The sequence below is a fragment of the Eubalaena glacialis genome, chromosome 13 (genome assembly GCF_028564815.1).
Source record: "Eubalaena glacialis isolate mEubGla1 chromosome 13, mEubGla1.1.hap2.+ XY, whole genome shotgun sequence".
Classification (NCBI taxonomy): domain Eukaryota; kingdom Metazoa; phylum Chordata; class Mammalia; order Artiodactyla; family Balaenidae; genus Eubalaena; species Eubalaena glacialis.
Window position 1 is genome coordinate 91333651 of NC_083728.1, and position 12228 is coordinate 91345878.

General features: G+C 57.2%; 1 protein-coding gene and 1 non-coding gene across 2 annotated transcripts in view; both read left to right on the forward strand.

Annotated features, from left to right (window-relative positions):
* Window positions 1-12228, forward strand: part of RADIL (Rap associating with DIL domain) — a 57340-nt gene that overhangs the window by 25177 nt on the left and 19935 nt on the right. The window contains exons 2-4 of the mRNA XM_061208953.1: window positions 7415-7662; window positions 8678-9310; window positions 11306-11343. Coding sequence (XP_061064936.1) covers window positions 7415-7662; window positions 8678-9310; window positions 11306-11343 — 919 coding nt within the window. The remainder of the gene's footprint in view (window positions 1-7414; window positions 7663-8677; window positions 9311-11305; window positions 11344-12228) is intronic.
* On the forward strand, window positions 3735-3841 carry LOC133104578 (U6 spliceosomal RNA). Its single transcript, XR_009703640.1, has one exon. It is a non-coding gene; the product is annotated as a U6 spliceosomal RNA (small nuclear RNA).

The window sequence follows — 12228 nt, forward strand, 5'->3', positions numbered from 1 at the left end:
TTTTGGTTTTGTCTCGTATAAGAGATCCTTCCCTGCCTCTGAGGTTGTAGAGATAGTCCCTGCATTCTCTTACGAAAGCTTTATAGTTTTGCCTTTCACATTAGGGTCTTTAAAGCCTGACTTTTAAAATGGAAATAAAATTCACATAACATAAAATTAACAATTTTAAAGTGTATAATCCAGTGGCATTTAGTACCTGGCCATGTCATTTTGGTCTTTTATTGTATCAATATGGTATATTACAGTGATTGACTGTTGTATGTTAGATCAGTCTTGCATTCCTGGGATAAATCCCACTTGAACATGGTTTGCTACTATCTTGGAGACTTTTACATCTCTATACATAAGGGATGTTGGTCGGTAGTTCTCTTGTGATGTCTCTCTTCTTTCTTTTATTGGACTTCATGAAACTGCGAATTGTTTTCTTCAATCATTTCTGGAAAATTCTCACTTATTTTCTTTTCAGATATTGCCTTTGCCCTCTTCTTACTGCTCTCCTCCGAGAGCCGTCTTTTTTTTTTTTTCCTGGCCGCGCTGCGCGGCTTGTGGGATCTTAAGTCCCCAACCAGGGATTGAACCCGGGCCCTCAGCAGTAAAAGCGCTGAGTCCTAACCACTGGACTGCCAGGGAATTCCCCCAGAGCTGTCTTTAAACGTGTGTGAGGCCTCTCACTCTCTCTTTTCTGTCTCCTAATGTCTTTCATATCTTCTTTTTTCTTCCTTTTTTGGTCACTTTGTACCACATCCTAGACATTTTAGACTTGTCTTTTAGTTCTCTGATTCTCTTTTCCGTTGTGTCTGATATGCTGCATAGTTTCCATTACTGTACTGTTTCATTTCTAGAAGTTCTAATTGGTTATTTGTCAAAGCTGATGCTATTGTTTATAATTTCCTGTTCTCTACATATATTTCAAGGCATGTTTTATCTCTTTAAACAGTGTAAGCATGATCTTATAATTTGTGTATGGTAATCTTAACATCTGATGTCCTCTTCTTTAAAAGGAGAATTTTCATTGAAAAATAGCGTACAGACAGAAGCGTGCACACAGTGCGAGGGTACAGCTCAACGAGCTTTCAGAAGATGGGTGCACCTGTGTGGCAAGAACTAGAACATTATCAGGACACCTGCAGCCTCCCTCACACCCCCTTCTGGTCCTTGGCCACTGAGCCAACTTCTCTGACTTCTAAAACCATAGTTCAGTTTTGGCTGTAAGTAAATTTCCTATAAATGGAATCGTATTATTTGTACCTTTTTGTGTCTGGCTTTTTGTTTTTTGGTTTTGTTTTTTTGTTTTTTTTTGCTTATTCTTGCTTTTAGAAGAGTCCATTCATTACTGTTGCTGTGCAGGATTCCATTATGTGAGTGGACCACAGTTGATTTGGTCGTCCTGTTGTTGGTAGACACTTGGTGATTCCAGTTTGGGCCCATTAAGAGTGATGCTACCGTTCCTGTGCATGTCCCATGGTCCCACGTGTGTTCCTATCGTGTGTACACTGAGGAGTGGACTTGATGGTCCAGTGGTAGGAGACACCAGCACACGGTGCTTTCCAGGCCGCTCGTGCCAGTTGACACCCCCCTCCCCCAGCAGTGTGCAAGGGCTCTAACTGTCCCACTTCCTCTCTCACCCTTGGCCTGTCTTTTTCACTTAAGCTTCCTTGATTTCTGTCAGTGGTGCTTTGTAGTTTTCAGTGACATGGTCTTGCACATCTTTTGGAAGATTTATTCCTTAGTTTCATGTTTCTTGACATTATTATAAATGGTATCTTTTTTTTTTAAACATACCCTTTTCTCTGTTTCTAGTATTTTAAAATAGTATTGAATTTGCATACTCACTGTATCTAGTTCCCTTGCTAAACTCATTTGTTAATTCTAATAATTTGTCCATAGATTCTTTTGCATTTTCTGTATACACAGTCACATCGTCTTGAAAATCATCACAAATTTCTTTCTTTCTTTTCAATCCTTCTACCTTTCATTTGTTTTTCTTACCTTATTGTACTGGCTAGGACCTCCAGGACCTCCAGTACGATGTTGAACAGAAGTGGTCAGCAGGCATCCGTGTCGTGTCCCTAGCTGGGGAGGGGGGGTACGATATACATTTTTTTTTTTAGAATTTTATTTGCCAATGGTAGGATCGATCCTAAAAAGCTAGGTAGCATATTCCCATGTCACTGCAGTCCCTTTGAACGGTTTATTGCGAGAACGAAATGGAATTGGATGCAAAATACTCAGAATAAAGCTGGCCATGTAGCAGATAGACGCTCACCAAATGATCCTTAGGTAGTTTGTCGTCGTTGTTGTACATTTCAAATACAAAAAACTTCAAATTAACGTCAAGGATTGCTTGATTAACTTAGGGCTTCGTTCTACATCTTTTGCTAACCCGGAAAAGGGCATTCTAGTTTAAAAGGACTTGTTTAAGGCAGGTCTGACCTCCGAGTTTTGCAGTGGCTGCTGCAGAGTTTATGTTAGCAGCGCCTCTCCAGCTGTTATTAGGGATCACTAAAATAGTCTCAGTTCCCCCAATTTTAGCAAAATTCCCTAATGCGGGAACATTTGCCTCATCCGTCCCCAAAGAAAACCACATCTCTGAGTTCTCCTGCAGCCCTGGTAGTGGGTGTGAGCAACAGGGGCTTCTCCAAGTTGTAGACACTGTTTCAAACCCTCTGATCCTGGGAGAGAAGAGCAAACAGGGCCCGGAGGTAAAACCTACAGCTTGAATTTATTGTCCTGAACTTACTGACGTTCAGGAAAAGAGCTGTGCTGTTCTTTCTAGTGCTGTTCTGGAGCCCATGACGGGAGCTCTGATGACAACTGCCAGCTGCTTTCAGAATTAATGTCCACCCGCCACCACCGCCCCCCCCCCCCCCCCCCCCCCGGTATCCAGGGTCCTTTCCTCTCTCCCCGCAGAGGGGACGCCTGCACCGACACATAAAACACCGTGTGGCCTGGGGTGTCATCCCTCCACCTCTCCGCCCCTGCCAGACGGCTGCCTGGCCCAGGAGCGTCTGATGGAGGGGATGAGGGACCGCAGATCCCTGCCCTGCAGAGCTAGCTGCTCGCAGGCTTGATTCCGGTGGCGGGAGCTGGGGCAGCTGCCGGGAGAGGGAAGCTCCGAGCTCCTTTCTTTAACCGCGTCCGTTGTGAAGGACGCCGCCGTCGTCTGTGTCACGGTTACACCTCCTGCAGGTTAGGGCCCCTTCCCCAGTTCCCGTGTCAGAGACACACAGTTCAGGAGCGGGCAGGATGGGCCCTGAACGTCCAAGTCAGGGCCTGTGACTTAACTGTGAGCCTGTTAAGGGGCAGCAAGGGTTGTTTCAGAATCTCTCTTGGTTGTGTTATCCTCCTAAGATGTGGGAAGTGGTCATTGTGCTTCTGGGTCTGGGGCCCAGTGTTGGGCGGTAAGGTGGTCCCGTGTGTGTCCTGGGGTGGGGGGGGGCACAGAGGCCTCTCCAGGTTCTGGTTACCCAGACCCCTCCTTTTATTCCTCTGCTGGGTGTGCTTCTGCCTTTTCACCAGGGAACAGACACAGGCCCAGCTCTGAGATGTGGCGGGTTCAGGCCCAGACCACTGCAATGAAGCCGGCACGTCGGTAAAGAGAGTCCCAGGAACTTTTTGGTTTCCCAGTGCCTAGAAGAGTGATGTTTACACTTTGCTCAGGTCTATGAAGGGTGCGATAGCATTATGTCTAGAAAAACAATGTACATACCTTAATTTTAAAATACTTTATTGCTGTGCTCGCTTCGGCAGCACATATACTAAAATTGGAACGATACAGAGAAGATTAGCATGGCCCCTGCGCAAGGATGACACGCAAATTCATGAAGCGTTCCATATTTTTCTGATAAAGATGTTTAAAAAATAAATAAATAAAAATAAAATACTTTATTACTAAAAAAATATCAAAACGATTACAATAGTAACATCAAAGATCATTGATCACAGATCACCGTAACAAATATAATAATAACGGCAAAGTTTGAAATATTGCGAGAATTACCACAGTGTGACGCAGAGACACAAAGTGAGCAAACGCTGTTGGAAGCAATGTGCCAATAGACTTGCTCAGCCAGGGTTGCCGCAGACCTTCAGTTTGTAGCACACCGTATCCGTGAAGCGCGGTAAGACGAGGTGTGCCTTATATAAGAGGGAAGAGGGGAGCCTCATATCTGCCACCTTCCTGGAAACTGACAAACGTTTTATCTAGAGAAAAGAGTTAGAAATCCAAAACGCAAATAAAAACGGTAGGTGCTCGAGTATGTTTTCCAAGCGCTCTGTGGGTTTCCCTTTCTCCCCCTGTGGGTTTTCTGTAGACAAGGCACTGGGGGAGGGGAGTGCCCTGGCAGCGGTTCCTATCCTAGCTGAGTTCCAGAACCTTCTGGGGAGCTTTTACAAAATACAGATTCCCGGGTGTCCCTCAGACCTGCAGGACCAGATAAACCTCTGACCTCGCTGACTCGGTCACCCCTAGCGTAGCGGGAAATGTCCAGGGCTGGGCCGTCCAGCCCAGCTCACAGGGAGGCATGATCCAGAAATGGAGCGTGTCTTCTTCACCCAGTGGCAAGGTTGGGCGTTTTCCTCTAAGATGAGTAACTTGGCGTGTGAAATCACTGCCGTACAAGGCCTGGCCGCTCTCGTCACTTTATTCCGTCAACGCCGCTCCCCCGTGGGCCAGGGCTTCTCCGTGGTGTGTCTGTTGCCGAATCTCCGTCATGGTGGCGATGGAGGGGCCATGGGGACGGCCGTGCTCTGGACACGGGCTCCACCGTGACGCCCCAGATCCAGTGCGCAGAGCCTGGACCACGAGGCTGCGGGTCTGCCTGGACCAGGCTGAGAACCCCAGGCCGCACCCCGCAGGCCGCCGGCTTGTGGGTGACGCTGCCCACACGTCCCTCCGCTCGCCGCCCAGCCTCCATCCCAGGCTCAGAGCCGGGCAGACGCGCCCTGGGTTTGCGCGGCGTTGGGCTGTGTGGATTGTGGGGGCGAAGCTGAAGTGGGATCAGACGCGGGGCGGCCCCCTCATCAGCACCCGAAGCCACGACCCTCCTCAGGGCGACTGGCCGAACGGTCTCCAGCGGCCTCATCAGGCCCCCCCACCGCCAGGCCCCCAGCCCACCTCGGGGCAGCCGCAGAGTCCTACACACGTGCGAGGACCTCAGAGTGTTCATGGGTTTTACTTTACACCTGAGTACTTGCCTTCCAGAGTTGACATAAACATTTTTAATGACATTTATTTAGAGTTTTAAAAAATAAAACGAGTAAAACATCACACAGAGTTATCCATAAAGTATGTCCTATCACGTGCAGTATGTGATATCACACGTGTTCTAGTAGCTCCGATACCTTATGCAATGTACCTCCCCGGGCTCAGACCCCCACCTGTAAGACGGCCATTTCTTGAGCTTACTGTGTGCCTTTTCTATCCGTTTTTCGAAACAGCTTTACGTGCACATATGTGCACGCCGTGAGCAGTATGCGGTGGGGTTTCATGTGCTCTTTTCAGCCTGTACACAGAGGTCTCACACCCTACCCATTGCTCCCCATCTGCCTCTCCACCCGCCACTGGGTGCAGGCTGGGCCCAGCTTTCCCCGCAGCATCTCTGCCCGGGGCGAGGATAGTCCCCGCGCAGGGTTACGTGGGGTTCAGGGGCCTTCCTTGCTCAGGCGTCCGCACGCGCGAGGGTCCTCCTGGCTGTGCTGCCCGCAGGGTGTGCACGGGTCTGTCGGCTGGACCTTGTGGGTTGCTCTACACGCTGGCCGTGCTGGCGTTGGAGGTCCAGCGGCCCCGGCCTTGAGCTGCCGCCACCTCCCTCCCGACAGCCCTGGCCCTTCCACCCTGAGGGCCCGTGGATGAGCCCTGGGCGCTGTTCCAAACTCCCCAGGCGGCCCTGAGCGAGGGCGGGGTGAGAGCCCCTGCTTTAGCCTGGGAGGGGTCATCTGCCTGGGATGTGGGACCCCAGCTGGAGGAGTGGTGTCCAGTCGGCCGAGAGCACGCGCCCACGCCCGTCTGCTGCAGTCCCAGGGACGCTGGCCCTGGTCGCTCGGGCCTCGTCCAGGCCCTCTGGGGGCCCCCGGGAAGCGAAGAGGAAAGGGTGACCTTCTGGGCTCTGCTGCTGCCTGGGAGCCCCAGCACTTGTGGAAGGTGGTTCTGAGGTGCGTGCTCTCCTGCAGCCCCGTCCTAGAGGGAGGAAAAGCCTGGGCTAGAGCGTCGTTTTGGACTGGTTTTTAAATGTCTTCTTTCAGGCAGGGCCCCCGCTTGTGCCGTGATGCCCCAGCCATGAGAGCGGGGTGTGGGACAGGTGAGGCTGGGGGCTGCCTCCCCGCCTGCCCCCACCTCTGTCCTCCATCCCTGCCTCCTGCCCTCGCCCTCCTCCTTCCCCTGACCAGTCCCTCTTCCCCCCACCCCTTCCCCCCGCCCCGCTGCCCTGCCTGACGGTCGCTGGCCCGGCTCTGCAGCAGGCGGGGAGCGGCGGGCGCCCGGCACACGGCTCGCGCTACGGCTGAGCGGCCTCCCTCCTGCAGCCCCGGCTCCCTGTGGGCTGCCGGGGACCGGGCTCCCTTCTCCTTCTGGAAGGCAGGTCTGTCTTCCCGGGCGCCCTCGGCCCCCGCTTGCCCACCTCACTTCCTCTGGCTTTGTCTGGTTTTGTTTGGAACGGTTATAGGAAGGGATGCTGCAGACAGAGGCTGTGTGGAGGGCCCTCGGCAGGGGGCTCAGAGAGGAAGGCCTGGGTCAGCCGGGGAACGGCGACGGTGACAGGAGACTGGTCCTCTTGAGTTCCATGTGGCTTCTCAGCTTTCACGCGGCATTAGTTTAAAAGAGCGCTTCCTACGTGTAGAAGGGTAAGGCTTTCGTGGGGTGTGCACGTGTGTGCACGTGTGCATGTGTGCTTGTGTGCATGCGTGTGCCTGGCCGTGTTGGAGGTGCCCCGGGAAGGAGCAGCCGTGTTCTGGATGGAGACCAGCCGGCCCTGTGGGCTGGAGTGACGTGGTGAGTTGACTGCTTCCTCCTTGTGAAACGGGGAGGAGGATGAACGGCTCTCATCTAATCAGCACACGCACGCACACGCGTGCTGCCAGGACAGGGCAGGGGATGGGCAGGTTTTGGGGTCGGCGTGGTACCCACGAAGCCCCCAGCACACTGACTCTGCGGGGGTTGAGGCTGCGGTGGGCTTGGCATCCCGCGGAGAGGCCGTGGTGCTGGCTGGTCTCGGGGCTGGGATGTGCCAGGGGCTCCTGTGGGGCGTCTGGGGCCTCAGACGGCCCCGGGGACGAGCCCCGGAGGAGCTACGGCCTTCCGAGGATGCAGTCTGTGGGCAGAGTCCCGCGGCCGCCTGCAGGCCTGCTTGACGGAGCCGCGACCCGTGCTAGGAGCGGCCTCGAGCCATCTGTTCACCCCTCGCTGCTTCTGCCGCAGGGATAAACGCCCAAGCCCGGAGACTGCAGCGGAGCCGCGCCAAGGGAACCCCAGCCCCGGCCGCGGGGGGAGCCTGGAGCCCCCCTCCGCCCCGGCTGCGCCGCACGGTCAGCGAGACCAGCCTGAGCTCGGCCACCGCCCCGCCATCCGCTGCCCGGGGCCCCGAGGAGCCCGGCCAGGACGCCATGCGCTGTTCCCTCTACGAGTCGCCCCACCTGCTGCTCCTGCAGGGCTACAGCCAGCAGCACGTGAGCGCCCCTCTGCTGGGCCTGAGGCGCGGGGGTGGGGACGGCGGCATGCCGGGCATGCAGGAGGCTCTCGGCTAGACGCGCCCGCCCCTCTGGTCCTTACCACATCAGCGGGGGGCTCGGGGGCTGGAGAAATGGGCTGGGGGGAGCACCGCATTGGGTCCGCCCTAGACGCTGGAGGAGGGTGGCGGCTTCCCCGTCCTCTGCTTCCAGAACCTTCTTTCGTCCAGGCTGCAGTGGGCGGCAGCAGGGCCTTGGGAGGGGGTCCCCCCAGCTCCTCACTGACTGATCCCAGCGTGGGTCTTACCTGGTACTGGGCCCCCTTCCTGCCCGGCCTGGCGGGCCCCTGGGGAATGGCCCCCGTGGGCTGGGGCGCAGACCTCCCGCGGCCTCAAGCATGTGCAGGGCGGCTTTCTCTGAGGAGTCCCCCAGGCCCCTGCCCCGCGCCAGCATTTTATACCACTTTTGTCGGAGGCCTCTTGGCCTGAAGGGTCTCGCCCTTGGCGACCCCGCCAGCCCCACCCGTGCTGCCGCCCCGGGGAAGTCTGCTGTTCCTCCCGGCCTCTCACTCACCTGCGTGTCCCCCGCTCCCTTCCTGCTCCACCTTCCCCGCACACTGTGTGACCTCATCAGGGCTCTGCGGCTCAGGTCCTGGGAGGCATCTTCCCTCCCGGAGCCGGCGCAGCAGAGGAGGGGCGCTTCCCCAGCTTGTCACTGTCACGTGGCGGAGCGGGCGGGCCTGGCGTGTCTGTAGACCAGTGTCCACGTCCAGGTCTGCCCTTGTCTGGCCTCTCACGTCTCGAAGCTGGAGCCCCCCCGCCCCGGGTGTCTGGTGTGCCACCGAGGCTGCTCTGGGAGATGGGATGGGCGCCCAACGTGGGCAGGCTGGGGGCAGGCAGCGGGTCAGGAAGGGCTCCGGGGGAGCAGGGGGTGCGCTGCCCAGGGTGGCTTAGGTACCAGGGATGGAACTGCCCGGGTGGCATCGTGCCCCTGAGGTCTGGCGTCTGCCTTTCAGGACAGCCTGGTCTACGTGCTCAACCGGGAGCGGCACACGGTGGGCCAGAGGACCCCCTCCAGCAAGCCCAGCATCAGCCTCTCGGCCCCCGACATCCTGCCCCTGCACTGCACCATCCGCAGGCGCCAGCCGTCGGGCCGAGCGCAGGCGGGGGCACAGCTGGTCCTGGAGCCCATCCCCGGGGCGCCCGTCTCGGTCAACTTCTCGGAGGTGGGGGGCCGCGCCGTGGTGCTGCGCCACGGGGACCTGCTCTCCCTGGGCCTGTACTACCTGCTGCTGCTGAAGGACCCAGCGCAGGCCCAGCCCCTGCCCGCCCAGGCCCTGGCCCGCCTCCGGGCCGTGCCGGAGAGCTGTAGGATGTGCGGTGCCCCGCTCCGGGCCCGGGGCGCCTCGGTCTCCGCGAGGCCTGTCCACCCCCGGCCGCGGCCGCTGCACCTGGAGTTCGAGCCCGACGTGGAGGACGCGCTGCTGCAGCGGATCATGACGCTGGTCGAGCCGGGCGGCGACGACCACAAGCTGACCCCCGCCTTCCTCCTCTGCCTCTGCATTCAGCACTCGGCCACCCGCCTCGAGCCGGGCTCCTTCGGGCAGCTCCTGCTCAAGATGGCCAAGATGATCCGAGAGACGGTCTGGGTCAGTGGCGGGGCGGGGGCGGTTTGCTGCCGGTGGCCTCGGCCGGGAGAGGAGCGGGTGGGAGCTGCGGCCGCCTGGGTGGAGGGCGCAAGCTCCCCCGTGACTGAGACCAGGCTTCGTTGCCGTTGGGCGATCAGGATAGGCAGGGCCACCGAGGGAGCTGGGGTATCCACTGAGGGTTTGGCTTCGTGAGCTCTGGTCCTGTGTCCCTCCCCACGGCCCAGCCCTGCTGGCGCCCAGGCATCCTGGGAGCCCCGCGCTTTCTGCCGGGAGCAGGTCGAGCCCCTGCCGACACCCCACTGCAGAGCCCTTGTCGGGTGGGAGGGAGAGCAGGGGCACAGGACCGGTCGATGCTGTACATTGAAACTTCCCCCAGGACGGTCTCTGGACCGCGGCACCACGCACGTCCGGGCAGAATTCCTTGCTGGGGGGCTGACCCCTGCACCCCAGGACCTTGGGCAGCATCCCTGGCCCCCCCCTTCCGGCTGGCAGCATCCCTCCCCTCACCCCTCACAGAAGCGGCTTCAGGCACTGCCAGATGTCCCCTGGAACCAGAGCACCCAGCGGGCAGACCTCCATCCTCTCCTGCCCCTCCAGGGGCTGGACTCCCTGGGGACCCAAAGGATGGCTGGTAGTTACATGCAGTCCTTCAGAGAGACCCCCTTAGTCTCGGCCATGCTCACCCTGAGGCAGACGTGGGAAAAGGAAACCAGTTGGCCGTGTAGACACTGGATAGATTCCTCAGATTAAAGTCCGCACTTAAAACGTTTGAAACTTTTTAAAAGCAAAAGCCATCCTGGCCTGCCACATCCAAGGGTTTGTGCAAGCGACCTGTGTGCATCGCGGGTATCTGAGCCGCGTCCCCCAACGTCCCAAGTGGCATTTGGTGTGTGTGGTCGCTTCCCCTCTGTGCAGCTGAAGTCCGTGCAGTGTGGACCAAGTGGCCTGACGCTTAGAAGCTCTGAATTTCACACGAATCACCGTCCTTTTCCGAGTCTGCTCTGTGCCACTTACTAGTAATCAGATGCTGTTGGACTTAATTCTCACAACCACCCTGATGGTGTAGGTGCGGTGTCCCACGTCACAGCTGAGAACACCAGGGCAAGGAGGGTGCTGGTGACTCCGGGCAGAGAACCGGATCCCCCCGAGCCCGAGCGTCGTTCCTGGCTCCCCCGCCGTGCACATGGGATCAGCCCTGCGAACCCCCTCCCTTGCCCCCGTGCAGGCTTGGAAACAGGCTCATGGAAGTGGGACCCCCTCACCCCAGGTCCCGGGCCCGGGTGTCCCCCGCATGGCTTCCCCTCTGGGGTGTGAGAAGCCTCGGCTCTGGTCTGTCTAGAGCCTTGAGGTTCATTTGTCTGTTTCTTAGGCATCAGCAGCTTCCTCTCCATCCCCCTGTGCTCACGTGTCTCGTCAACTCAGGCCAGCGTGAGCCTCTAAGAGAACACGTGAGGGAGTCGCAGTTAGGACCAGGCTTAGCCGGATAACGTCACTAAAGCAAGAATGAGTTCTTGATTAAAAGGGACAGAAAATGTTGGCTAGACCTGAGTCCCTATGGGGATGTTTAAACATACTTGTGTGTACTCAGGCCCACTTGCATCTGCTCCGCGTTACTGGGGCTGACTTTTAAAAGTGCATCTATGAAGCTTAACCATAAGAGTGTTGCTAGAACGTTCATTCTTACATTTGTCATACGTTTGACCCATCTTTACTGCTCCCTAAATGGCCGGCTGTTACGTAAGAGAGATGGCTGTGAAATAGTGCTCTTGTAGGAAATGCGTGGATGGTACGCAGTAACGGAATGCCAGGAGGTCAGATCAAATGGAAAACAGTCTTCCCCGTGTAGCTTGGAGCAAATCGCCCAGTACGGGACGCCCGGAGCAGTGACGCCATGTTTCGTGTAGACGAGAGCCTGTGTCAGTGGCGTCCTCACTGCACATTGCCCGTGCTGTCCTGCTTGTCTCATCTTTGCTTTTTTTCCCTTTATAATTGTAGGAGAAAACCAAAGAACTCGCCGAGAAGCAGGCGCACCTGTAAGTACGGCCCCGTCTTCGTACCCGCCCAGCAGGCCACTGGTTCCCCAGGAGCCAAGACCCAGCACCCCTCACCCTGCAGCCTCTGGGGTCAGCTCTGTGTCTTTCTGTCTCAGGGTGGCTGTTTCCATGTCTGTAGTCACCACCCCGGGCAGCTCTGTGTCGGGGAGGTCTCTCCAGAGCATCTGTGAGACGAGTGGGCACGACCCTCCGGGAAGCCTTCTCCTTGCCCTCCCGTAATTGCTGTGTTAACGCGAACCTGCTGCTTTGGGGAAATGGACGCCTCCCGGTGTAGAGGTGGGGCAGCGGGTCTCCGCTGTCCAACGTCGGTTTTCATAGAAAGTACGGGTTCTACTCTTACGCGCCGCTGGGGGGACTTGAGGAAACCATTCGGCATTAACGATAAAGACGTGCGTATCCTGGGACACCCCCCACCCGCCCTGGAGCGGACACCACGGAGAACCGCCTTCGCAGAGGGTGGCAGCGGCACCTGTGTTTGTGCTGCGGACCCCTAGCCACGGTGAAGGCGTGACGGCCACGGCTGTCCGTCCCCTTGAAGGAACACGCACATGTGGTGACAGCCCGAGCAGAGGTTGCCTGTGGTCACTGCCCGTCGTGGACGAAGGGCTCGCGGGGCCTTAAGTCATGCTGCGGTCCACGGGGTTTGCCTCATTTCTGTTTATGTGAGGATGACACATGAAGAAGATACTCCGTTTATAAAGCACATGTGTGCTGTCCGTGCCTGTGGTCCTGTAAGCCAGCGGTCCCCAGCCTTTTCGGCACCAGGGACTGGTTTCGTGGAAGACAGTTTCTCCACGGACGGGGCGGGGAGTGGGAAATGGTTCAGGTGGTGATGAGCGCGATGGGAAGCTGGGAAGCGGCAGG